The sequence below is a fragment of the Dendrobates tinctorius genome, unplaced genomic scaffold (assembly GCF_039654945.1).
Source record: "Dendrobates tinctorius isolate UK_male_01 unplaced genomic scaffold, ASM3965494v1 ptg000039l, whole genome shotgun sequence".
Taxonomy (NCBI): Eukaryota; Metazoa; Chordata; class Amphibia; order Anura; family Dendrobatidae; genus Dendrobates; species Dendrobates tinctorius.
In genome coordinates, this window is record NW_027361707.1 from 35,455,121 (window position 1) to 35,479,664 (window position 24,544).

A 24,544-nucleotide genomic window follows, 5' to 3' on the forward strand; every position below is an offset into this window, starting at 1 on the left:
CTGTATGGGCACACGTCAGGGCTCGGAAGGGAAGTAGTGACGTTTTGGAATGCAGACTTTGATGGAATGGTCAGCGGGTGTCATGTTGCCTTTGGAGAGCCCCTGATGTACCTAAACAGTGGAAAACCCCCACAAGTGACACCATTTTGGAAATTAGACCCCTTAAGGAACTTATCTAGATGCATGGTGAGCACTTTGAACCCCCAAGTGCTTCACAGAAGTTTATAACGCCCGGGCGTCAAAATAAAAAAATCATACTTTTTTTCCACAAAAATGATATTTTTGCCCCCAATTTTTTATTTTCCTAAGGGTAACAGGAGAAATTGGACCCCAAAAGTTGTTTTGCAATTTGTCCTGAGTAGGCTGATGCCCCATATGTGGGGGTAAAACACTGTTTGGGTGCATGGCAGAGCTTGGAAGGGAAGGAGCACCATTTGACTTTTCAATGCAGAATTGGCTGGAATTGAGATCAGATGCCATGTTGCGTTTGGAGAGCACCTGATGTGCCCAAACAGTGGAAACCCCCCAAATTCTAACTCCAACCCTAACCCCATCACACCCCTAATCTCAGCCCTAACCATAGCCCTAGCCCTAGCCCTAGCCCTTGCCCTAACCCTAACGGGAAAATGGAAATAAATACATTTTTTTTATTTTATTATTTTTCCCTAACTAAGGGGGTGATAACGGGGGGTTTGATTTACTATTTATGGCGGTTTTTATGTTTGGCAGCTGTCACACGCTAAAAGACGCTTTTTATTGTAAAAATAGTTTTTGCATCACCACATATTGACAGCTATAATTTTTCCATATTTTGACCCACCGAGTCATGTGAGGTCTTATTTTTTGCGGGACGAGTTGACTTTTTTTTGGTATCATTTTCAGGCACGTGACATCTTTTGATCGCTTTTTATTCCGATTTTTGGGACGCAGAATGAACAAAGACCAGCGTTTCATGAATTTATTTTGGGGGGGGTACGTTTACACCGTTCCACGTGCAGTAAAATTTATAAAGCGGTTTTATTCTTCGGGTCAGTACGGTTACATCGATACCTCATTTATGTCTTTTTTTATGTTTTAGCGCTTTTATGCAATGAAAACAATTTTGTATAAAAAATAATTATTTTTGTATCGCTTTATTCTGCGAGCTATAACTTTTTTATTTTTTCGCTGATGATGCTGTGTTGCAGCTTGTTTTTTTCCAGGACAAGATGACATTTTCAGCGGTACTATGGATATTTATATGCGTCTTTTTGATCGCGCGTTAGTGCACTTTTTGTTCGGCGGTATTATATTAAATCATTTTTTGCATCGTTTTTTATTTTTATTTTTTAAGGGGTTCGCTGAAGAGGTGAACTAATGGGACAGTTTTATAGGGCGGGTCGTTAGGGACGCGGCGATGCCAAATATGTGTACTTTTATTGTTTTTTTTTTATTTCCAAAAAATGAATTTATTAGGGAATATTGTTTTTTTTTTAATTTATTTTTCGATGTTTTTAAAATTATTTTTACACTTTTTTATTTTTTTTTAACTTTATTAGATTGTCCCAGGTGTGACATCACTGTCCTGTGACAGATCGCTGATCTATCACATCACAGATCACTGTGACAGATCAGCGATCTGTCACAGGCATTGCAGAAGGCTTCCTCATGCCTGCGCTTTGCAGGCATGAGGAAGTCAGCTCCCTGCAGGCCCCCGAAGGTCCCCGTCGCCATATTGGATCCGGGGACATGCAGGGAAGGAGCCCCCCGCAGCAGTGCTGCACATTGCGCTGCTGTGGGGGGCTCAGGGAAGCACGGAGGGGGCCCCCTCCCTGCCGATGCTTCCCTTTAACCCCCGATACACCGCGATCGTGTTGGATCGTGGTGTGCCAGGGGTTAACGTGTCGGGGGCGGTCCGTGACCACCCCTGACACATTATCACAGCTGACACCCGGCACAATCAGCTGACACCCGCCCTCGATCAGCGGCGCTCACCACGTGCGCGCCGCTGATCGCTATGACGTAATATTCCGTCCATGGGAATTAGGTCCCAGGTCACATGGACGGAATATTACGTCCATTGTAGAAAAGGGGTTAAAGAGGTTGTCCAACAGTAGATATTTTCTTTTTAGTCATGAGCTGGTTAAAAATAATAAAGAGAGACATATTCACCTTCAAGCCCCCATTCAAATGATGGCCTGTGATGACTCCAGAAGTGGTGTCTGCTCCGTTTGAGAGTCTCAGCACCATTGCAGCCTGTAATTGGCTCTAGTGATCAGGTGATAATGTAAGAGCTGTGGCCTGATTTGTCGTGTTCCCACCCCTGAACACATCAATTGCGTTATGTGAATAGTGTTGTGCGTATTATATACACTGTATATTTTATCATGTGATATGCTCCAGTGTGATGCATTATGACTTAGAGTAATACGGTGACTATTGTAATACGCATAAGGTATAGCAATGCAGGATGTGATAGAGAAATGTATAAAATAAGTATTGCTAGTATAGTGTGTAGGCTAAGGAAGTTCTGCCCAGCAAAAGACAGCAGGGTCAGCAGTAGTTAAGTGTTGGGAATAGTGATAGGGACAGGACTGTGCTTCCTGGATTGGAGATAGAGTTTGGACGGGAACAAGTGTGCAGTGCTGCCAAGGTGTGATCCAGAGCTAGAAGAGACTGGGGCAAGGAATAGAGAGATCCTACAGAGAGTTACTGACGAGACAGAGAGACCTTCCAGAGCGCCCAGTCATGAGGAACCTGAGAGCTTGCTAGGGACTAAGATAACGGACCTAAAGAGGACCGACAGTGTGGGAATAGTGTGGGGTAGATCCAGGGTGTCCATAGTGACAGGGCGCAGAACCGCTGAGCGAGTTGAGAGAAACTCACTGATCAGGACTGTGGCCTAGAAGCTGGGTTGTGGGGACGTAGAGACGAAACAGATAATCTGTAGAGCCCTGGAGTATCCCACATAGGAAGGATACAGTGGGAATGAAAAGGCTTCTTACTGTGAAAGAAATGTGCTTAAGACTGTGTATCCGCTACGCCTTGACATAAGTTCAGTAAAGGCCCCATGTTTGAACGGAAGTCTCCTTTATTAATCTGTGGAATTCGTGGTCCTGGCGAGCCAATACCATTGGCTAAAGAAGGCCCTCACAACACTAACACCAAAACCCATCAATGACCCACGCTTTCTTGTAGCGCGCCAGGGCATGGCAGGAGACGACGAGTGCCTCGCCCATGGCTACCGCTCCGCAAGAACTACAAGAGCGTGTCATGACAAAAACATCTGATGATGCATTCCTCTAGTTGCCTCACCTCTTCGGCAGACACCACATCTGGAGCTCCGGCAAGCTCTTCAAATGGATCTGTAGGGGCACGGGAAGGTGAGCATGCTTTCATTTATTATATTTAATCAATCCTCAAAAACATACAATTTTACTGTCGGACAACCTCTTTAAAATAGAGTGCAAAAAATGGACTCAACTGTCAAACGAACAAACTACAGATGACTAAAATCCCTGGATATACTATGTAAAGTATACTCTATCAAGTACATGCTGACAATAAGGTGATTTCTAACCTATATAGGTAGAGTTTAAAGGTGTCCGCCATGTCCGTTTTGCCTCATGACCCCTGGAGCGGTGTGCACGCGCATCTCATGTCTGCTATCCTGCATGTTCCCTAGAGCAGTGTGCACACTCACCTCATCACTGTTGGGCTGCAAGATGCCTGCATTTCTGCTCTGCCTTCTGTGATCATCTCTGTGTTCCAAGAATCCCTGATCATGTGTCCTTCCTAGGCTCCAGCACTGTCTGGTTCTGCAATCATCTCTGTATGTCTGGAACCCCTGATCATGTGACCTTTCCAAGGCTCCAGCGCTGTCTGGTTCTGCAATCATCTCTGCATGTCTGGAACCCCTGATCATGTGACCCTTCCTAGGTTCCAGCGCAGGCGCACTGCAGTTTTCTGCTCTGCCCTCAACAGGGCAGAGCAGTGCTCTTGCACTGGAACCACGACAGGCAGCAAATAAGAGGATATCACCGTTAGAAGATGGGAGGCGACGAACCGGACCACGACACCCATCAGACCAAAACCGGACCCGAACTTGCGCATTTTCCGTAGCTAACACAAGTCTATGGGGAAAATCTGCACAGGAAACTCAGCATACCCGAGAGAAATTGATAAGTTGTGGATGTGAAACACGCACCACAGGTCAGTTTATGCTGAGCAAAATAAAAGTGCAGTGGGCATCAGATTTCTATTCAGTAAAAATAAGCAGCGTCAAAGACGCACCAAAAGCCAATCGTGGGAATATAGCGTTGAGCTAATAATGGCTTGATCACCAAAAAATACATAAAAAATACAAAACATGCAAGCATTTACTGCTTTGGTTTTCTGGTCATAAACTACATAGAAAAAATAATAAAAAATAATCTACATGTGAACATACCCTTAGGCCGGTTTCACATTAGCGCTTTTTCAGCGCACGCACGGCCGGGGGTAGCTCCGCCCCCGAGCCGGCTCTCTGCCCGGCGTGCCCGCCCCTTGCTTGTAGCGCCGCCTACTAGCGGACAGCGGCGCCTGCGATCGGCGCACCCTATCTTTAGCATAGGGTGCGCAGATCGTGCGCAGGCCGTGCGCTAGTTGCGCTTTGACCTGCGCTGCGCACTTTTGACGGTGCGCCGTGCGCGCCAAAATCCGAAAAGTTTGATTTTGGCGCGCACGGCGCACCGTCAAAAGTGCGCAGCGCAGGTCAAAGCGCAACTAGCGCACGGCCTGCGCACGATCTGCGCACCCTATGCTAAAGATAGGGTGCGCCGATCGCAGGCGCCGCTGTCCGCTAGTAGGCGGTGCTACAAGCAAGGGGCGGGCACGCCGGGCAGAGAGCTGGCTCGGGGGCGGAGCTACCCCCGGCCGTGCGTGCGCTGAAAAAGCGCTAATGTGAAACCGGCCTTAATGTTATTTCAGAGTGGACTCCCCTAATATTCAGAATTAAAAAAAAAAAAAAATAGAAATAAAAGTAGAAAGAATAAAAAGTATCAATTCCTTTGGAAAATCTGGATTATCGAGGATGTATTACATGGTTAGGCATTTTTCTGTTTTGAGCGACTGGCATGCAATACTACAGTTGACCTGTAATGGCCACTGCAGGCGAAATGTATGACCAGACAAGGCTTCACAAACCGCAGCAATCAACTGATCACCAAGTCAATTTTATCAAAGATAGCTGCTGACATAGTGAATTAACCCTTTAAAATCTATTTCCCATACCCAAAATATATTATATACAGTTACAATGAGTATTTATTTATAGAGGTTGATAAAATCGTGCAGCTGAAAGACTTTTTTTTTTTATGTTCCCGGGTTGAATTCTCACTCCTGTAGTGGGAGTGGTCCTCAATTCACTATAGTAACCAAAAATGTAAATAAAGAATGAACACAGAAAAATGTATGTGCTGTAGTTTTGATAAAATCACTATTTATAGTGACTCACTATATAACCCCGCCCCATCACTGATTGGCATATTTCTGTGCGCATAGGCAGAAATCTGCCAATGAGTGGTGTGGGTGGGGTTATAGAAAGCTCAGCTCTGAGAGAACTGCAGCATAGTCAGTGACACATCACAGCAATCAGGGTCTCTTCCCCTACATCATGCTGCACTTAGATGGGATAGCAAAAATTGGTGGCAGATTATCCTTCGGATAAATGATAACTAACTGCTCAGGGCAGAGTAGGACCAACACTGATCGGCAGAACAAGGACTTTTTTATAGCCCACTGAGCACTTTTAAATCTGTTACAAAATGGAGGCACAGTCCGCATGGCCAATTCATGCTTTAACCATTCTCTGCAAGAAAATTCAAGTGCAGCGCTCAGCATCACCATTGAGAATGAAAGGAGCGGTGGTCTAGCATGAGCATTTTCGCAAAAACAAAAGTTCTCCATTCTACTAGTCGGTGAGTGCCCCAACAATAAGACCCCCACGATCAATAAGTTATCACCTATCCTGCAGATAGGTGGTAATATATTTTCATCTGACAACCCCTTTAAGGAGGAGTTTTTAAAGGCGTACAAAAATATGCGCTTTTCATATAAAAAAAAAAAAATGGCGCCACTCCTGACCACAGGTTGTAAATGGTATTGCAGTTCAGCCCTGAGCTGAGTGGAAAAGCAATGACAGACTCCATGTTGTAGTGCCCGGCGAAGGCAGCACATGGCACAAGCACGTATGTAATGTAACGCACGAGGACACGATGCCAGTCTTTTATTGTAGTGCTTTATTATTTTTTCCTTAGCCATACAGACTCTCTCCGGGCCCGGTAAGACGTTTCCCTGACGAGGCGCTGTTCTTATTACTGCAGAGTACCCAGGCTTCATAAAGAAGTCTCTAAGAAATGGAAATTGATTGCATTAGCCGGCAATTAATGCGCCGTCCCGAGGACTGGAGACCCGCGGAGAGGTCATCGAGTGCCCACTCTCAGAGTAATTAACCGTAATCTAAAATTGTTTATCCTCCTTTCCATAAATATTTCATCATCCATACCACAAGTTTAGGACGGCAGCGCTCCCCCCAAAATGGATACTTACCGGCAGTAAATAGTGATTAGGAAAACAATCCATTGCCGCCTCTCTAATTTACCTTGACGGTTTTATATTCACATGTTCTCTATTGACTGCAGTCATAAAGTACATTACGCTTCCACATCGGAATTGACGGAAACATCTTATCCATAGGAATGCCGTTACCTCCTTGTATCCTTCACATTATATGTTTAACAGGACGTCGCGTGGCAAAAAAAAAAAAACAATTTATGGGATAAGACTATAAATTACTACAAATGATATGTCTCTAATATTAAACAGTAATTTGCCTGTTGTTCACCCACAGAATATAATTTCCGCGAGTTCAAGGATGTTTCTCATATCTATCTGCATAAATTATTGGTTGCTGAAGGTTGTCCTACTATTTTCTACTGTAAGGAACCTGCAGTGATAGGCAGCCATATTGGAGGATACGGAGAGCTGTCAGTGGTCACCCGGTCACTGGTATATAACCAGGCAGAGAGAGGACGAGAACTTGAACTATAGTGCCACCTATTGGAAGCAGCAATCCTGAGGCCATGTTCACACAGTATTTGGTCAGTATGTCATCTCGAGCCAAAGTCAGGGGAAAAGTATAAGAAACACGTCACCGCTTCTGCATTGTTCACTCACTCCTTTTCTTGGCTTACAAATACTGATGTAAAATACTGACCAAATACTGAACGCGTGAATGTGGCCTAAAAGAGTCAATATTGACCCTTTATCGAGTCTCGCCACATGAATAAGGATAAAAACAAAACCAGAATCTCAATTTTCAAACACTTTGTTTCAGGGTGTTGCCCCTCATCAGTGCCAAGCATGACATTGTATTTGGCTCTGTAAGGCGTTTCTCACTGTCATCTAAGGGTGTGTGCACACGCTGCGGATTGTCCTGCGGATTTTTCAAAAATCTGCAGTTTTTCTGCGGATTAGCCTGGGTTTTCCCCTGCGGTTGGACACCTGCCATGGAGCAGGTTGAAACCGTCTGCACTGCGGTTTTTAATTTCCATTGATTTTAATGGTACTGTACACCGCAGCAGAAACTGCTGCGGATCCGCAGGACCAACACCGCTGCAGATCTGCAGTAGAATCCGCAGCGAGTGCACACACCCTAAGGGTGCTCTAAGACTTGAAGTCTAGTGCCACAGCCCCGTCATACACAGCGAGATCGCCAGCGATATTGCTGTGCGTGACATGGATCAGCGACTGGCCCCCCCTGCCGGGTATCGCTGATCGTGCAGGATCGTCCTGGGCCATTTTTTGATCGTTGGTCTCCCGCTGGCCAGCACGCATCGCTGCGTGTGGCAGCGGGAGAGCAACGATCAGCACGCTGGTTTCCAAAGTAAACAGCGGGTATCTAGGAGCCGCACGGCTCTTAGATACCAGCTGTTTACATTGGAAACCAGCTTGCTCGCGGGTCCTAATAGCTGGAGGGGCTGTCTATGTGACAGCTCACCAGCAATCAGCCTAACGATGTCCCAGCGATCCCATCCATGTCGGATCGTTGGTGGGATCGCTGGGACATCGTTATGTGTAACGGGGCCTTTACATGCGGCCCACACAGGTACAAGGCCACACACCTAGCCAGGACCCCCCACTTTCCATTAAGATGCTGGGGCACAGGAGACGAGTTCCTCGCCCACAGGTACCGCACCGCCCCGCGCCACTGACCTGATCCATTTTACATGGTGCTCCACAGCATGAAGTAGTCATCCCCCTCGATGACTCTACCACTCCTTGAGGTCCCTTCCATCTCTACCATTCTATGATTCTACGACTAATACGGCGTCAGTCACCAGCAGTCTAAAGGCCCCGTCTCACTAAGCAATCTCGGTAGCGAGATCGCTGCTGAGTCACAACTTTTGTGACGTAACAGCGATCTCACCAGCGAGATTGCTGTGTGTGACAGCGATCAGCGAGCGGCCCCCCTGCCGGCATCGCTGCAAGAAATCTCTGGACATTTCTTTGGTCGCTGGTCTCCCGCTGGCCAGCACGCATCGCTGTGTGTGACAGCGGGAGACCAGCGATCAGGTGTAAAAAATAATAAAAAAAATAAAAAATATTGTTATTCTCACCATCCGATGTCCCGCGCAGTCTTCCGGCCTCTCTCCACGCTCCGGTCCCAGTGATCCTTTGCACGAATGACCGCGAGACTTTGTTATCCCGCGAGACCGTGACATCTCGCGGTCATTCATGCAAAGGATCACTGGGACCGGAGCGTGGAGAGAGGCCGGGAGACTGCGCGGGACATCGGATGGTGAGAATAACAATATTTTTTATTTTGATTCTATTTTTTACAGGATGGCCAGCGATGCCGGGCGCTCGGCATCGCTGTGCTGATCGCTGGTGAAGCTGTCTGTGTGACAGCTCACCAGCGATCACATAGCGACTTACCAGCGATCCTGACACCTTGATATCGGTGTCGGGATCGCTGGTAAGTCGCTTAGTGAGACGGGGCCTTAAGAAGCCCTGTACAAACAAACTTAATTCAATCCACTTGTTAACGTTCTGGATCAGGATTTCTTTCGCTGTTGATGTAATCCATCTTTAGCAATCCTTTGATGGCCCCATGATAATATTCTAATCACAGGGTGTCCTCCGCCTGGACCACGAGCTCACGGCTGTAATCTCTAGTGTTTCATTTACCGGGTGCCCTCCACAGAGGAAATGAGGCATTACACGATCCTCAATGGATAGACTGGGTCCCCTAGAGCCTCTCTCCCTGGCTAATAGATGAGGGTCCCAACTAAGGAACACCCCAATATTATCATACAAATCCTTAACCAGACAACGCCTTTAAAAGAGAACGAAAAAAGCGAAACCCCCTTACTGTAATGACAGTTAGGCCTCGGTGTAGCCGAGCAGCCGCTGTACGCTGCAATCAGAGGTCCATCAGGAGGTCTACTGACCACATGCTAATTATACTGCTTCACTTTGTAAAGGTGACAGCCATTACATTGCTCATACTTTCTCAGGCTGTATATTTTCTTTCTTAGTAAAGTGCCCCAGACTATATTTCTACTGTGATAATTTATGGACATTTATTTCCCTTCATTTATATATTGCTATCGTATTCTACAGAGCTGCTCACCAAAGGCATTAATCATTACTCTCTCTCTCTCTTTGGAAAAGAGGTTCTTCAGCAGCTGCAGTGTGTATTATACATTACCGAGTCCTAGCATATTTAGAGCATGATAACAACCTCAGGTGACGCTGATCTTCCTAACGAAAATGGTAAATTCAAAGCAATCAACAATTAGTGGTAAACGGGAATCTGCCTTTTACTTTGCAAAAAGAGGTTCTGCAGCAGCTAAGGTATGTAATATAAACAGAAATAGCTTCTCTATAATTGTAGTAAGAATATAAGAAGAGGTCATAGACAAGTGGTTTCCAATATTCTTATAGTTTTCAGTATCCCTTCTGAATATGTCCCTTTACTTTTGATCCAACTCTCCATGCCTCTGATCCATAAAGGGAATCTGTCATTAGGTTTTTGGTACCCTATCTGAAAACAGCAGAGAGTAGGGCCAGGGGCCCTGATTCCAGTGATGTGTCACTTACTGGGCTTCTTGCTGTAGTTTTGATAAAATCACTGATTTATCTGCTGCAGATCTAGCAGTTCTCTGAATGTTGAGCCCCGTATAATGCTGCAAACACAACTGATTGGCAGTTTTCTGCCTATGCACAGCGAACTCAGAAAGCTGCCAATCTGTGGTGGGGGCGTGGTTGTTCAGCGGATTACAGGAAAGCAGGTTTACTAGTCCTCTAGTGATAATCTACTGCTGAAAAAACAATTATTTTTTGGAGAAAATTACAGCAAGCAGCCCAGTAAGTGACATAGCTGGGATCAGGGTCTCTGTCTCTACATTATGCAGCTCTCAGATTAGGTGGGAAAAAAATGGTGACAGATTCCTTTGAAAAGGTTTATCCAGTCAGGCAAAATTTTTGTAAAATTGCCCCAGTGATCACAGGTCTATTTGTGAGAGATGAACATTACAACCGGAAGTAAATACTAAACCAAACAAAGAAAGAAAGGCGTCTATATCCACCTATAAAATTCCATCATTATTTATTGGTACTAACAAAATACTATATAAAATTCATAGACAAAAATTACACAACCACATGTATGACAAGTGCATTACAAAGAGACCAAGGTGCAACTGAGTGCAGGGTCGCCAACAGCAAACATAATTAGCATATCAATAGAAAGTGCCATTATCTCCTAGAGGCTCCATAGGCTACTGGGTGGACTGATCTTCCAGTGAGGTGTGAATTTCATGCAAGTGCCCTGCTACCTGTCCTCAGGTCATAACCTCCATGTCAATGCTCACCCATTTGCTGTCAGGAACGCCACACACTGCGCCCCTACGCGCGTTTCGCGAGGGCTTCTTCCGGGGTCTATTCTCACTGGGGAGGGGGGGCGGTTCAGTCCGATGGGTGTCGCGGTCCAGTCCGGCGCCTCCCATCTTCATACGATGCAGTCCTCTTCTTTCCTTCCTGTCGTGGCTCCTATGCAGGGCAGAGCAGAGTCCTGCAGTGTGCAGTGCGCCAGAGCCGGAGCCATGACGGTAAGGAAAGAAGAGGACGTCATCGCAAGAAGATGGGAGGCGCCGGACGGAACTGCGACAACCATCAGACCGGACAGTCCCCCCTGGTGAGTATAATCTAACTCGTTTTTCTTATCTTTCAGGTTACATCGGGGGCTTATCTACAGCATTACAGAATGCTGTAGATAAGCCCCTGATGGCGGTGCCGGCAGCTCATATTCGAAAAAAGGGGTGACAGATTCCCTTTAACCAAGTACCCTAAATTATTTGTATGCATTATTGCTGCTTATTTATTTTCCGCAGGGTATTTAATCAATATGTTTCTGTCTTTGGTTTTTTATCCACTGCATTGTGAAGCATTTCCTATGACTTTCCAAAGTTTATGAAACTCAAACTACATCATATCTTATTACCAAAGAATTAGAGAATACTGGGTGTTGTTACAAATTGCACACAGTTTTTATGTATGAAATATCACCAGAACCATCATCAGTACATGAATTCAGCACCAGAACAATCATCAGTATAGGAAAATATCACAAGAACTACCATCAGTATGTGACTACAGTACCAGAACCATGAATACATCACAGCATCCATACACCATCAATATGTAAATTCATCACAACAACCACCATCAGTACATGAATACAGCACCAGAACCACCAAAAATATAATAATACAGCACCAGCACCGATAAATTGCACTGTCAAGTAAGCCTCAAATATTTTATATCACCTATAAATCCTAGTCTGTCCTTAACAATGGTAATGAGATTCTGAGAGTTACTAATATCCATAATCAGACTGTGTGAACTATAGAAGAACCACAGTACTGATAAGACTGTCCCTCTCATGGCCTTCACATTGTCCTCTCCTACATAATATTGCCTCCATGTCATCCTCGTTAATCAACCATAACTGTCATGCGGTCCAGCATTTGAAGTATAACAGCTACCCTGTCAGCCCTCATGTAATATCTACATTGACCACTAGGTGATTTAGCACCATTGTTACTGGTGATACTCGACAGCATCAATACTTTGTTATTCCTGGGACCAGTGGCTCAGGCCAGTCTAGAAGCTACGGGATTAATCTGCTTAATTTTAGTTTCTATCTGCTGTCAGCAGTGGGTGAGGATGTTCTATATGAACCCCTGAGTGCCAGTTCCCATTGACAGTCAACTGTTCTGCTATCCTGGTTAATACCTTTATGCTGTGTTCTGCCCTGATTATTCCTGTTCTTTGACCTCAGCTTGACATTTGACTACCCACTTATTTTATGATTCTGTTCCTGACATGACCTCCTGGATCTGACTCAGCTACCAGACTATCCTTCTTGCCGGCTTGCACCACTGAACAGCAGCTGACTCTGTGGCCCAATCCCTAGGGACCTGTTATGAATGAGTCACTGTAGGAGGCAATAACAGAGATACTAGCTAAGTCCAGAAAACCAGAGAAGTTGGCAGCAATCGGATTGCAGACCCCTGAACCTATCAACAACAACTAGCAGTAGCCGTCGGGAGTTCCTACGGTGCCCTAGACCCCTCGATCACAGCCAGAGAACTAAATAGCCAGACAGAAAGGGAAATCTAAACTGCCCCAGAGCAGACCCCAAAGCAATAGGCAGCCCCCAACATATAATGACGGGGAAGCAAGATGAAAAAACACTCACACAGATAGAAAGATAGGCTGAGCAAATGATGGGGCCCAAGCTAACTAAATAGGACAGGATAGAAAAGCTGCTGTCTGCAATCCGCCAAAACCCTATCAAAACAAGAGCCAACAGACTGATAGGGAAAAAAGCCCTGAAGACGCTAGGCTTCAAAAAGACTATATCAGTACTCAGGTATTTTCTGAAGACAGAGCAAAAAGAAATTCAGCTCACCCCAGCAGGGAATGGCAGAAATCCAGAAAAACAAGGCAAAACAAAACCAAAACACAAATGCAAAAAGCAGAGCAGAAAACTTAGCTTTTGAGGAGCAGGAATCAGACTGGTCTCCTAGAATCCCTCTGAGAAATCACCAGCAAGGCAGAAGGGCGTCGGCTGCCTTATATCCAGTCGGCAATTCCAGTCACCCAGTCATCATCATCCTGCTTAGGTGCTTGGTAATCAGCCTCACTACCTCCCTTCACCAGAAGAGGGAGTTCATCAGACCTCAATGGTGAAGGGGAAAATGAACTCACAACAGGGACCCCTGTGTAAGTCCAGATCCCTGTACAAGGCTTGAAGGGTGAAGGCCTGGGCATCACAGAGTAACACCTGAGTTCTAGGAAATGGAGTAACCTGTTCATGGTAGCTATTTTGGAGCTGCAAGGTGACTCCATACAGTGCATGCGTGAAACCTCATTAGCTAGAACCATCACACTATCTGCCCTTATTAGCTATAACCACCTAATTGTCCACCTTTTTTAACTATAATGACCACCACACTGTCCCTCCTTATGAGCTATGATTGGCACATTGTATGTCCTCATTACTTATAACCACCACATTTTCCGCACTTATTAGCTATTACTGAAATACTGTCTGCTCTTATTACCTATAACTGCCATACCACCTGCCCTTATTAGCTATAATCGCCACATTGTCACTATCTATAGTGCCCCCATGCTTCCCCTTTTCCATTCTCCTTACACTGCCACGCATACTGTGTCTCCCCATACAGCCCAGTCTCTATACTATGCCCTCTCCTCAAACTTTTCCCCTCTGGACACTCTCCATACTGTCCCCCCATGCTGCCCCTCTCTATACTGTCCCCTCACACTGTTTCCCCTACACTCACCGGTCTGTACCCTGTACCCCCTCTTCACACTGTCCCCTCACATTACTTCCCCCAAATATTACTGTGGTAGGGGGCCGGGATTGGGGGGTGGACCACTGCTTTCCCTGTCCAGATGACACAGACACCAGGCGATGCAAGGACGAGGCGGAGACAGATTTCAGTTGTAACAGTTCCGGATTTATTCGTCATCCTCCTGACGACCACAACCACGCACTGCAGCTTCTTTACAGCTCTCTGTCTCCAGGCACGGGTACGGGTACCTGCACCTTTGCTCCAGTCGAAGTAACGTCCCTCATGGATCTTTTGCTGGGGCTGTCCTAGACCAATCTACCGCCAGCACTTCACCTGCCCGAGGTCGTCGTCCAATCGGTACCCCCGGGACCTCGTCTGTCCTGCGGTCCGTCAGGTCAGGGCCACCCCCTGACTGTCTCTTTGCTGTCCGTCCCCTGCTCAAGCTCTTCTCTCTTCACCTTCTTCCACCGAGCTCCTCCCTGGACTCGCCTGCCTGGAACCCCACCCTGTTCTATTTATCCCCTCTTTCACCGGGAATTCCCCTCCTGGGTTCCTATCTCCCCACCCCCCATGACTAAGCGTTTCTCAAGCCATAAGCTAATGTTGAGTCCTAAGCTACTCCCCCTGCCATCTTGTGGTCATTTCTAGGTACTGCACTCTCCTATCCACCTTTCCCAGCTGTCACCCTTCTATCCTGTCAATCCCCGTCTCTTGTGCACAAACCGTCCCCTCCTTCTACCAGTCACGTCTGTCCATCAAGTCAGCTTACCAACTCATACTCATCAGCAGTGTGTTGCGATGATCTCATTATGCTGCTCATCTCTGAAATGCTGATGTCTAAAAAACGCAAATAAAGTTGACAGGACCCCTCCCCACCAGCCATTTTCCTTTTCTCTTAGCCGGCTATTCAGTTTAACAAATGGCTTGGAGAAGGGTTGAACCCCACTCCTGGGAGACACCTCAGACTGCTACATCAGATGAAATACTAATCTCGCCTGATGGCAAAAACAACCCAGTGGTGCCGCTTCCTTACTGTGCCTTGGGTACATGCCCGGCATGCTTACCCCTCCTAGTTACGCCCCTGCATTGCCCTTAAACCAACAGGAATGCCTGCATACAAATGAGGGTACTTGTATAAGCCTGACACATTCATGGCACTGCCCGCTAAAGTAGGGATGGTTGTGAGGTAAGGAATAATATATGACATGAGTGCAACATATGCACTGCAGAGTCGTGGTATCTGCATCCTAAATATGGGGGGGAAAAAATTGAAAAATGTATGGATCTCAAATCATCTAGACTTGCACATAAGAAGCCGCCTCATACACTTATCTTTACGGTATATCTACCCTTAACACAGGATTTATCAAAACAGAATGTTGAAGGCAGCAAGGTTGATCACAAAAAGTTAAATGCAAGGCATAATAAGACACGTGATGGATGATGACTGTAGTAGGTCACATGGAGCCTTTACCTCCTGCAAAATACAGTAAGGCCACTTTTCAATCAGATAAGATGTCACAATGCAGCATATCCGCTTTTTTTTCATTGCCTTTCAGCTAGTTCCATGGTAATATCAGTTATCTCTGCCGCCTGGAAGGAACTCTGGGTAAGTCACCGGAAAAAGGTGGGAGCATTGTTGGTGTTTCCTGCTGGCCAAAAAAAAACCTCCAGTATTGTTCACTTTTATTTTTGTAAGTCTGTTGCATCTGATCACAATGATTCTTGTGACATCCTCTTTCCATCCAGGGACTGAAATAATATTCATTGACATGTGCAAACTGCGTCAACAGGTCGGAACACGCAGGAGTAACGGCTCGATGATGGAAATATGGAGAACGTGCTGTAGGTGGGACATGATCTACAGGGGAAGGGACGTGGGGACACATTGAGATGTTTTTCAGTTTTTACTACCCAAATCCACATTGTTAAATTTTCACATTTCAAAGATTTTCCTGTGAAGCAGCAAACTGTCCAGATGAACAGTAAGGGATCTTCGTCAGCTGTGCATTAATGGATTACGGCACATAGGGAAAAATTGTTGAGAGCGCAGTAGTTCTGCAATGGTCCAACAATTCTTAGGGCATTTGGTCATCATTGAGGGGCTGCTCTGTACAAGTGATTCCTCTTCTGAGGGACTCTCTTTCGTTACGTGGACAGGCATATCCTTCATTTCAGTGGCAGCCATATAATAATACTACATTTTCTCAGCTTCAAAATGCGTGTTGGGTCGTTGGCTCCAACACTTAAAGGGTTCCTATCACTAGGTCAAAAAATGGTCAGATTTTGTCTCATTTCATTCCCACTTCTCCCCAGAGCGTTCCTAACCTTAGCCTGAAGCCTAATCTTAATCCTAGTAAGGGTCTGCAAAAAGTATAGAACCATAAAGGCGCCTCTCAGTAATGAATGGAGAAAGTATTGGACCAGTACATATTATTCTATACTGTCTTCATTCATTAGCTGCATGTCAACGTATATAATGGGTGTGGATTTTGATGTGGAAATGCAGCACAAGTGTTGGGGATACTCAGTGAAAAAAATCGGCATCAAATCGGCACCCGTCTACGACTGAAGAAGCACCTTCGGTGAAACACAGCTCTTATGCCGTGCTACCGCACGATTCCGACCCATAAATGTGTAGCCAGGCCACTTTCTTCCGCTTACCACTAATAGCTGCCAGCGCTCCGTTTTCCCATGCGGATGGCTCACCAGTCTGACACATGAATGACTTAAAGCGAAGCAAAGCAAACAGGGCGATAATGCTGATCTCCGCGTTCCCCTAAAATCCACTGTAATACATGTCTGATATTGGAAAGCTGCTGTATTTATTTGGATAAGACATGCTTATACCTGCTTGACTGGGTCACAGCGTTACACTGTAAAATCGGATTTGCTTTTTTTTTATTATTATTATTACCGTATATAATCCGCCAATGTTGTATTTTATCTGAAATGTCGAGACGTAGATATCAGCGGCATAGAGAAGATGTCGGGCCTTATTTATGTGTATAGCGGTCTAACAAGGAGACGCTATTATTCCATGCTCAGTCTATCTCATTCATTAGTGAGGAGGATTTACTAAGATCAAGGAGGCAAATCCCGTTTTTGCACTACTGGATCACCCAAAGCTGTATTGTTCACCTCTGCTCTCAATACAGACTGAAGAAACTAGGTTAGAGATTAGTTCATGGGTTACAGCAGCAGCGAGGTCGCTGACGAGACCCCGAGCTGTCAATATATTCATGAGCCAAGGCGAAATTCCTTATGATTCCTTTAGTTAGTAAATAAAGTGCAAAGGTTTCATAGGAGCCTTACATTATTATTCCATTCTTTATGTTGCTGTTTTCTTTCAAAAACTGTGTGTAAGTGTGTGTAGAAGAATGGATGCTGTGTTCCACCAAATATTGATGTGATGTAGGTTCCTCATTTGTTCAGTCAATTTGCATTTTGTTAACGATCAAAAATTAAAAAATTAAAAGGTGGAACCAAATGGGTTAATTGTTGCGCCACCTGGACAGGGAGACCGTTGACAGATGAAGTCAAAGACATGTGAAGATTAAACGCGGTTAATTTGTCAACGCGTTTCGATGTATCACACTTCTTCTGGACCAACCACTGTGGTCACTCCTGAAGAAGCGTGCTACTTCAAAAACCATTGACAAATAATCCACATTTAAAGGGAACATGTCACCTGCTTTGGGTGCTATAAGATGCGGCCACCGCCTTTCGGGGCTTATCTACAGCATTCTATAATGCTGTAGATAAGCCCCCTGTCCTCCTACTTGCGATGCCGGGAACGATGAAGCAAGAAGGAGGATGGCATCGCAAGAAGATGGGAGGCGCTTGACCAGGACCTGCTACAACCATCGGACCGCAGCGGACCGCCCCCCCCCTCGGATGTGTATAACAAAAGTTATTATTCTTATCTTTCAGGTCGAACTGGGGGCTTATCTACAGCATTATAGAATAATGTAGATAAGCCCTGAAAGGCAGTGGCCGCATCTTATAGCACCCAAAGCAGGTGACAGGTTCCTTTTAATCTTCACGGGTCTTTGACTTCATCTGTCAGTGGTCTCCCTGTCCAGGATGAACCCATTTAAGTGGTTGTGTTAACACATCCCTGTATCAACATTTTTTTCACTGGATAAGACCCTGCTGCGCTTTTGTCTTTTCTGTTTACTCATCCTATTAACACTTCCTTCCTATTTTGATCTCCTTCTTAAGGGTACTTCACACATAGCGAGATCCTTAGTGAGATCGCTGAAACGTCACAGGTTTTGTGACGCAACAGTGACCTCGCCAGTGATCTCGTTACGTGTGACACATAGCGGCGACCGTCCCCCCCGGCTGCGATATCGCTGATCATGCTCGAATGTCCTAGGCCATTTTTTGATCGTTGGCGTCCCGCTGGCCGGCATGCATCGCTGCATTTGACGCCATAACAACGACGAGCGACCTCGTTGGCGACTCATAACTCAGGGACGCAGGCGTGATTTTGCTTTGTCTTTTCAACGCCCCCTCAGCTCCGATTGGTGTCTCAAATTAGGATCTTTGTAGTGTTTCCTTTTATAGGTCAGCTATCAATTATATGCAATCATAACATTTAACATGTACAGTTATAATAATCGCGTGTCCCCGTGTCAGTGACTGTGGATCCACGAATATATAGCGCACTAGCGACTCAGACAGGGACGCTGGAGCAAACCGCGTAGTGATAGCGCAGTAGTGGCCATCAATCGGAGCAGAGGGGCGTGGAAAAGGCAACGCTGAAGCACACCTATCGAGGTCTGAGTCGTCAGAATAGCTGCTGTGTGACAAGGTCCCAACGACCGCCGAGGTCGTTATGCGAATCGCCGTATCGTTGCTGCGTCGCTGAGTAGATCTGCCTGTTTGACAGCTTACTAGCGACCATGTAGCGACACACCAGCGATCCTTACCAGGTCGTATCGTTGTCGGTATCGCTGGAGCGTTGCTATGTGTAACGGGACCCTTAGGCTATGGTCAGTAGTCACATGACTGTATTTTCTGCCATCCAAGAGAATCGGGCCGATTATGCTAATCACAGTTTCATAAGAGCGTGATCAGAGTCTGGACCCATTCTCTTGGATGTGCCTGAGAGAAAAAATAATTCTTCTCCTTCTCTTCTCTATCAGATCATGGAAATCAGATGTCATCCGAGTGCAGTCCGATGATTTTCACAGACTCATTGACCTGCATGGCTGAGTGCACTTTGAATATGGGATACAACTTTTGGATGCTGCTATTTTTTTCTTTGAACTTCTTGGTCTAAGGAAAACATCGGACATTTGCACAGCCCCATACAATAATACTAGCTATGAACCCGTTCTATGCCTGGGTGGCGGGCATTTTTATTGGTATATGGTCACCCATCCTGGTATGTGCTGCCACCCTCCTATCCTGGTACGCATGGTCCCCTCACCCCCCCCCCAATCCTGGTATGCATTGCACCCCATTATTCATCCTGGTATGCATGGTCCCCTCACCCCCCCAATCCTAGTATGCATGGCACCCCATTATTCATCCTGGTATGCATGGTCCCCTCACCCCCAATCCTGGGATGGATGGTACTCTCTCATCCCTATCCTGGTATGCATGGTCCCCTCACCCCCAATCCTGGTATGAATGGTCCCCTCACCCCCAATCCTGCTATGCATGGTCCCCTCACCCCCCCAATCCTAGTATGCATGGCACCCCATTATTCATCCTGGTATGCATGGTCCCCTCACCCCCCCAATCCTGGTATGGATGGTACTCTCTCATCCCTATCCTGGTATCACGGTCCCCTCACCCCCAATCCTGGTATGGATGGTACTCTCTCATCCCTATCCTGGTATGCATGGTCCCCTCACCCCCAATCCTGGTATGAATGGTCCCTTCACCCCCAATCCTGCTATGCATGGTCCCCTCACCCCCCAATCCTGGTATGCATGGTCTCCTCACCCCCCAATCCTGATATGCATGGTCCCCTCACCCCCTATCCTGGTATGCATGGTCCTCTCACCCCCCAATCCTGGTATGCATGGTCCCCTCACCCCCCTATCCTGGTATGTATGGTCCCCTCATCCCCCAATCCTGGTATGCATGGCCCCCTCACCGCCTATCCTGATATGCATGGTCCCCTCACCCCCTATCCTGGTATGCATGGTCCCCTCACCCCCCAATCCTGGTATGCATGGTCCCCTCACCCCCCTATCCTGGTATGCATGGTCCCCTCACCCCCCTATCCTGGTATGCATGGTACCCCTCACCCCCCTTTCTTGGTATGCATGGTCCCCTCATCCCCCAATCCTGGTATGCATGGTCCCCTCACCCCCCCTTTCCTGGTATGCATGGTCCCCTCACCCCCTATCCTGGTATGCATGGTCCCCTCACCCCCCAATCCTGGTATGCATGGTCCCCTCACCCCCCTATCCTGGTATGTATGGTCCCCTCATCCCCCAATCCTGATATGCATGGCCCCCTCACCGCCTATCCTGATATGCATGGTCCCCTCACCCCCTATCCTGGTATGCATGGTCCCCTCACCCCCCAATCCTGGTATGTATGGTCCCCTCATCCCCCAATCCTGGTATGCATGGTCCTCTCACCCCCCCTTTCCTGGTATGCATGGTCCCCTCACCCCCTATCCTGGTATGCATGGTCCCCTCACCCCCTATCCTGGTATGCATGGTCCCCTCACCCCCCAATCCTGGTATGCATGGTCCTCTCACCCCCCCTTTCCTGGTATGCATGGTCCCCTCACCCCCTATCCTGGTATGCATGGTCCCCTCACCCCCTATCCTGGTATGCATGGTACCCTTCTTCCCCCAATCCTGGTATGTATGGTCCCCTCATCCCTCAATCCTGGTATGTATGGTCCCCTCACTCCTATTAAAACTACACACAAACAAAAAAAAAACATTTAGCGTTTTTTAGCGGTTTTTCCAATAAAACCGCAATAAAACCACTAAAAATAAGCTTACCATTCATTTCTATGCATTTTACACTTTTTGTGCATATTGATGCGTTTTTTACCGCGAAAAAAAACGCATCGCGGTAAAAAACGCAGCTTGCTCATTAATTTTTTGATGTGTTTTTTTCCACGTTTCTGGCTAGTTCTATGCGTTTTGAAAATGCGCGTAAAAAAACGCATAAAAACTGTGCGTTTTCTGTGCAAAAACCAAAAACGCGCGGAAAACGCGCAGAAAAAAACGCGCGGTTTTTGGGACGGGACTCAGGTTTTTCAGCAGAAATTTTCTGCTACGTGTGCACTTAGTGTTATACTCACCCTTCTTTCCTGTGCTCCAGCGCTGTCACCATGTTCTGCTGGAGGCTGGGGGAGGAGTCTGGCGCCGGAGTAAGCGCATGCCCATAACGCCAAGTGTGTCTTCAGTAAAATGGCGCCAGATCGTGCTATGCGCATGCGCGATTCCGGCCGCACTCCTGCCCCGGTCTCCATTTCGTGTTTCAGTCGGACCTTCAACTTTTCATGAAACCCGACTCGACCCTAAAAAAGGCAAAGTCGCTCATCTCTAATCCTGACATGTCACTAGGATGGGAGGCCATTTAAATTTCGTGATTGGGGCCATTTTATTAGAGGTGCAGATGGCACAGAATTCATGAACTGCGTACGCCATTTTTGATGAATTTTTGTTTAGATAAAAGCTGGAAAGACAATAAGGGCAATAAGGTATGAGACCAAATACGGTATGGATGCGGCTTTGTCAACGCGTTTCCAGGTGATCATAACTCTTCATCAAGACAATCCACGATCATACAATATTGGATTCTCATCCAGGGCTGGACTGGCCCACCAGAGAATCGGAGAGTCCTCCAGTGGGCCCTGACTTCTCCTTCAGGAGAGTTCATAGTGCAAATCTTGCAGCTGCTGTTGGCCCCTTGAGTGGGTGAGAAAGATGGGGCTTCAGGATCAAATCCTCTGGTGAGCCCCATGTTCTTCAGTCAGTGCAATTTTACATCCACTTTCATCTCTGATTTTGATGAATTTGGCGCAATAAACGTCAGCGAAAACCACAAGACAAAAAAAGAAATGTGAACAAAAAAAAAGGCAAATGAGTTACCAGGGCCTTAAGCTTTTGCACAGTATCTACGCAGAGACGCCGAGCTGTGGCCTTCTACGCACTACAGGTATCTGATGGAGGGATTGTATTCTCGGTTAATTCTGTCTAGATTATTCATTACAGATGCTGAATGCGGAGCATACTAAGGTTCACCCTCCACCTCGGATCGAGTTTATTAAGTTCCGTATATTGATTCACGCGCTAATGCAGAAAAAGGGAAATACTCTGGTGAGTTCTGATAATTAAGTCCGCGAGCCTCTCGTCTTTGTCACAGCATTTAAATGTATTGGAAAAAAGTTTCTTGCTCAGTTTTCAAGTGTCCGCGTTCTCCTGGGAGTGAGTGGATATTGAATTGGCAAAACTCTCTCCCGTGTATTATATACAGTTCGGCAATGTGATGACGGGTAAGAATAGTAATGGCGCTCTTCACAAACATGCAAATTGAGCCAAAATGTGTTAACGCTCTGTCCAAGGGCATACAGTGAACCTCAATATGAAACCAAGACGAGAGCTCGAACCCAAATTGTGCCGTTGATAACACCGGTGACATCTTGTTTGGCAGATGCAGCACCCTCAACATGCCTGCACCCCCAGAGCCTCTTCTATATGCATTTTCTCTAAATACGATTCAATGAGCCGTTGCCATCTTTTACCTTAAGATTTTGATATTGAGGACTAGTGGGCACTTTAGGCTGTGCTCACACTGGCATAATGATTCCTATTACTAAAGGGAGCACAACAGATCCCACTGACTTATAATAAGTTATTCAGGTTTCTGCATTGCTTGCCCTTCAGGTGCAATGTAGCCCAATGGAACAAAAGCATCATATTCACACTGGCCCACCATAATACCAGAAACTTTAGCGCTATAATGGGCCCTAAGTACAACAGTATACCATATGTCAAGTAAGACAGTCCCATTGGGAGGTAACTTTGGCATCAATAAATTGCCTCAAGGAACTATTTCTCAAATGTATTCACAAATAACCTATTTGCCAATAATAAGTGATCTAAGATTAGTGGAATTATTTGGTGTAATAGTCACCGCTCACTATACAGTGAGCAAGCTCTGATCACTCACCCTGTACCTTAAGTGATAGCCAGCTGTGCACACGTACACCGGAGAGCAGGCTGTCACTTATAGCGTTTCTCCAATAATGTAAGCACCTGTCAACCCTAGTCACTTGTCAGGGTGGGCTGCATCCTGAGGAAGCACATCTCCCAAAACCTGAGTCTCAAATGTCAGAAGACCAGTAACGTAAGCAGTAGCACACATACCGGAATGACAGAGCAGTCTGTGACAGGAGAAGGAACAAATCTTATCCTTGGCTGATCAATGACAAAAGATTTTTTCTGGAGCCTTAGTCATCAGTGTGCAGTCAGCTGAGAAGATGTATTTCTTCTCATATCACAGTGCTTCTATTCAGCTCACACAGGTTTGTCTGCTTACAATACTGCTCTTCTGTCAGTTGAGACACAGGTCTCGGAAGCTATGTTTTTTCAGACTTAAGACCGTCCTGACACGTCATTAGGATGGGCTGCCATTTGAATTACATGATAGGGAGCATTTTATTAGAGGTGCAGATGGCGTAATAACGGTTCATTCACAGTATAGTGAGCAGTGATTGTAACACCTCTCTGCACCACCCCAATGACTGGAAGTAAATGGCTGCAGGGATAATTTAACTTGATTTTCTCTCTGGAGCCATACCTCCAGTAAACCAACCTAACATGATTTAAACCCCATTTGCCTGCAGATTTACCATTATATCGGCAGGGTGTTTTGGAGATAACAGGTTCTCTTTAAGGACTTCAATTTCTCACAATGCAACTTCAGTATCACAATACACTAGCCAAATTCTGGCAAATCACATCACAAATACTGAATGGCCGCATATACCTATGGCATAAACGTCTCTGATAAGAGCATTGCAAAATCATATTTTTCCTCAAAGCTGGTCCTCCATTTACCTCAGGATATGTCAAGTCATGGGAAGTTTAACCCCTTCACCCCCAAGGGTGGTTTGAACGTTCATGACCGGGCCAATTTTTACAATTCTGACCACTGTCCCTTTATGAGGTAATAACTCTGAAACGTTTCCATGGATCCTGGTGATTCTGACATTGTTTTCTCGTGACATATTGTACTTCATGTTAGTGGTAAAATTTCATTCAAATAACTTGTATTTATTTGTGAAAAAATGGAAATTTGGTGAAAATTTTGAGTTTTTATGCCCTTAAATCACAGAGATATGGCACACAAAAAACTTAATATGTAACATTTCCCACATGTTTACTTTACATCAGCACAATTTTGGAACCAAAATTTTTTTTTGTTAGGAAGTTATAAGGGTTAAAAGTTGACCAGCGATTTCTCATTTTTGCAACACCATTTTATTTTTACGGACCACATCACATTTGAAGCCACTTTGAGGGGTCTATATGATAGAAAATACCCAAAAGTGACCCAAAAGTGACACCATTCTAAAAACTGCATCCCTTAAGGTGCTCAAAACCACATTCAAGAAGCTTATTAACCCTTCAGGTGCGTCCCAG

At 45.9% G+C, this 24,544-nt stretch overlaps 1 protein-coding gene across 3 annotated transcripts in view; it reads right to left on the minus strand.

Moving 5' to 3' along the window:
• LDB2 (LIM domain binding 2) overlaps positions 1-24,544 on the minus strand; it is a 511,700-nt gene that overhangs the window by 416,183 nt on the left and 70,973 nt on the right. The window contains exon 1 of one of the 3 annotated variants that reach the window (XM_073574627.1): positions 3,683-4,364. The exons of the other annotated variants lie outside the window; for them this stretch is intronic. Within the exon in view, the coding sequence (XP_073430728.1) occupies positions 3,683-3,904 (222 nt within the window). The 5' untranslated portion in view covers positions 3,905-4,364. Of the gene's footprint in view, positions 1-3,682; positions 4,365-24,544 lie in introns of those variants that run through there. 3 annotated transcript variants of the gene reach the window in all.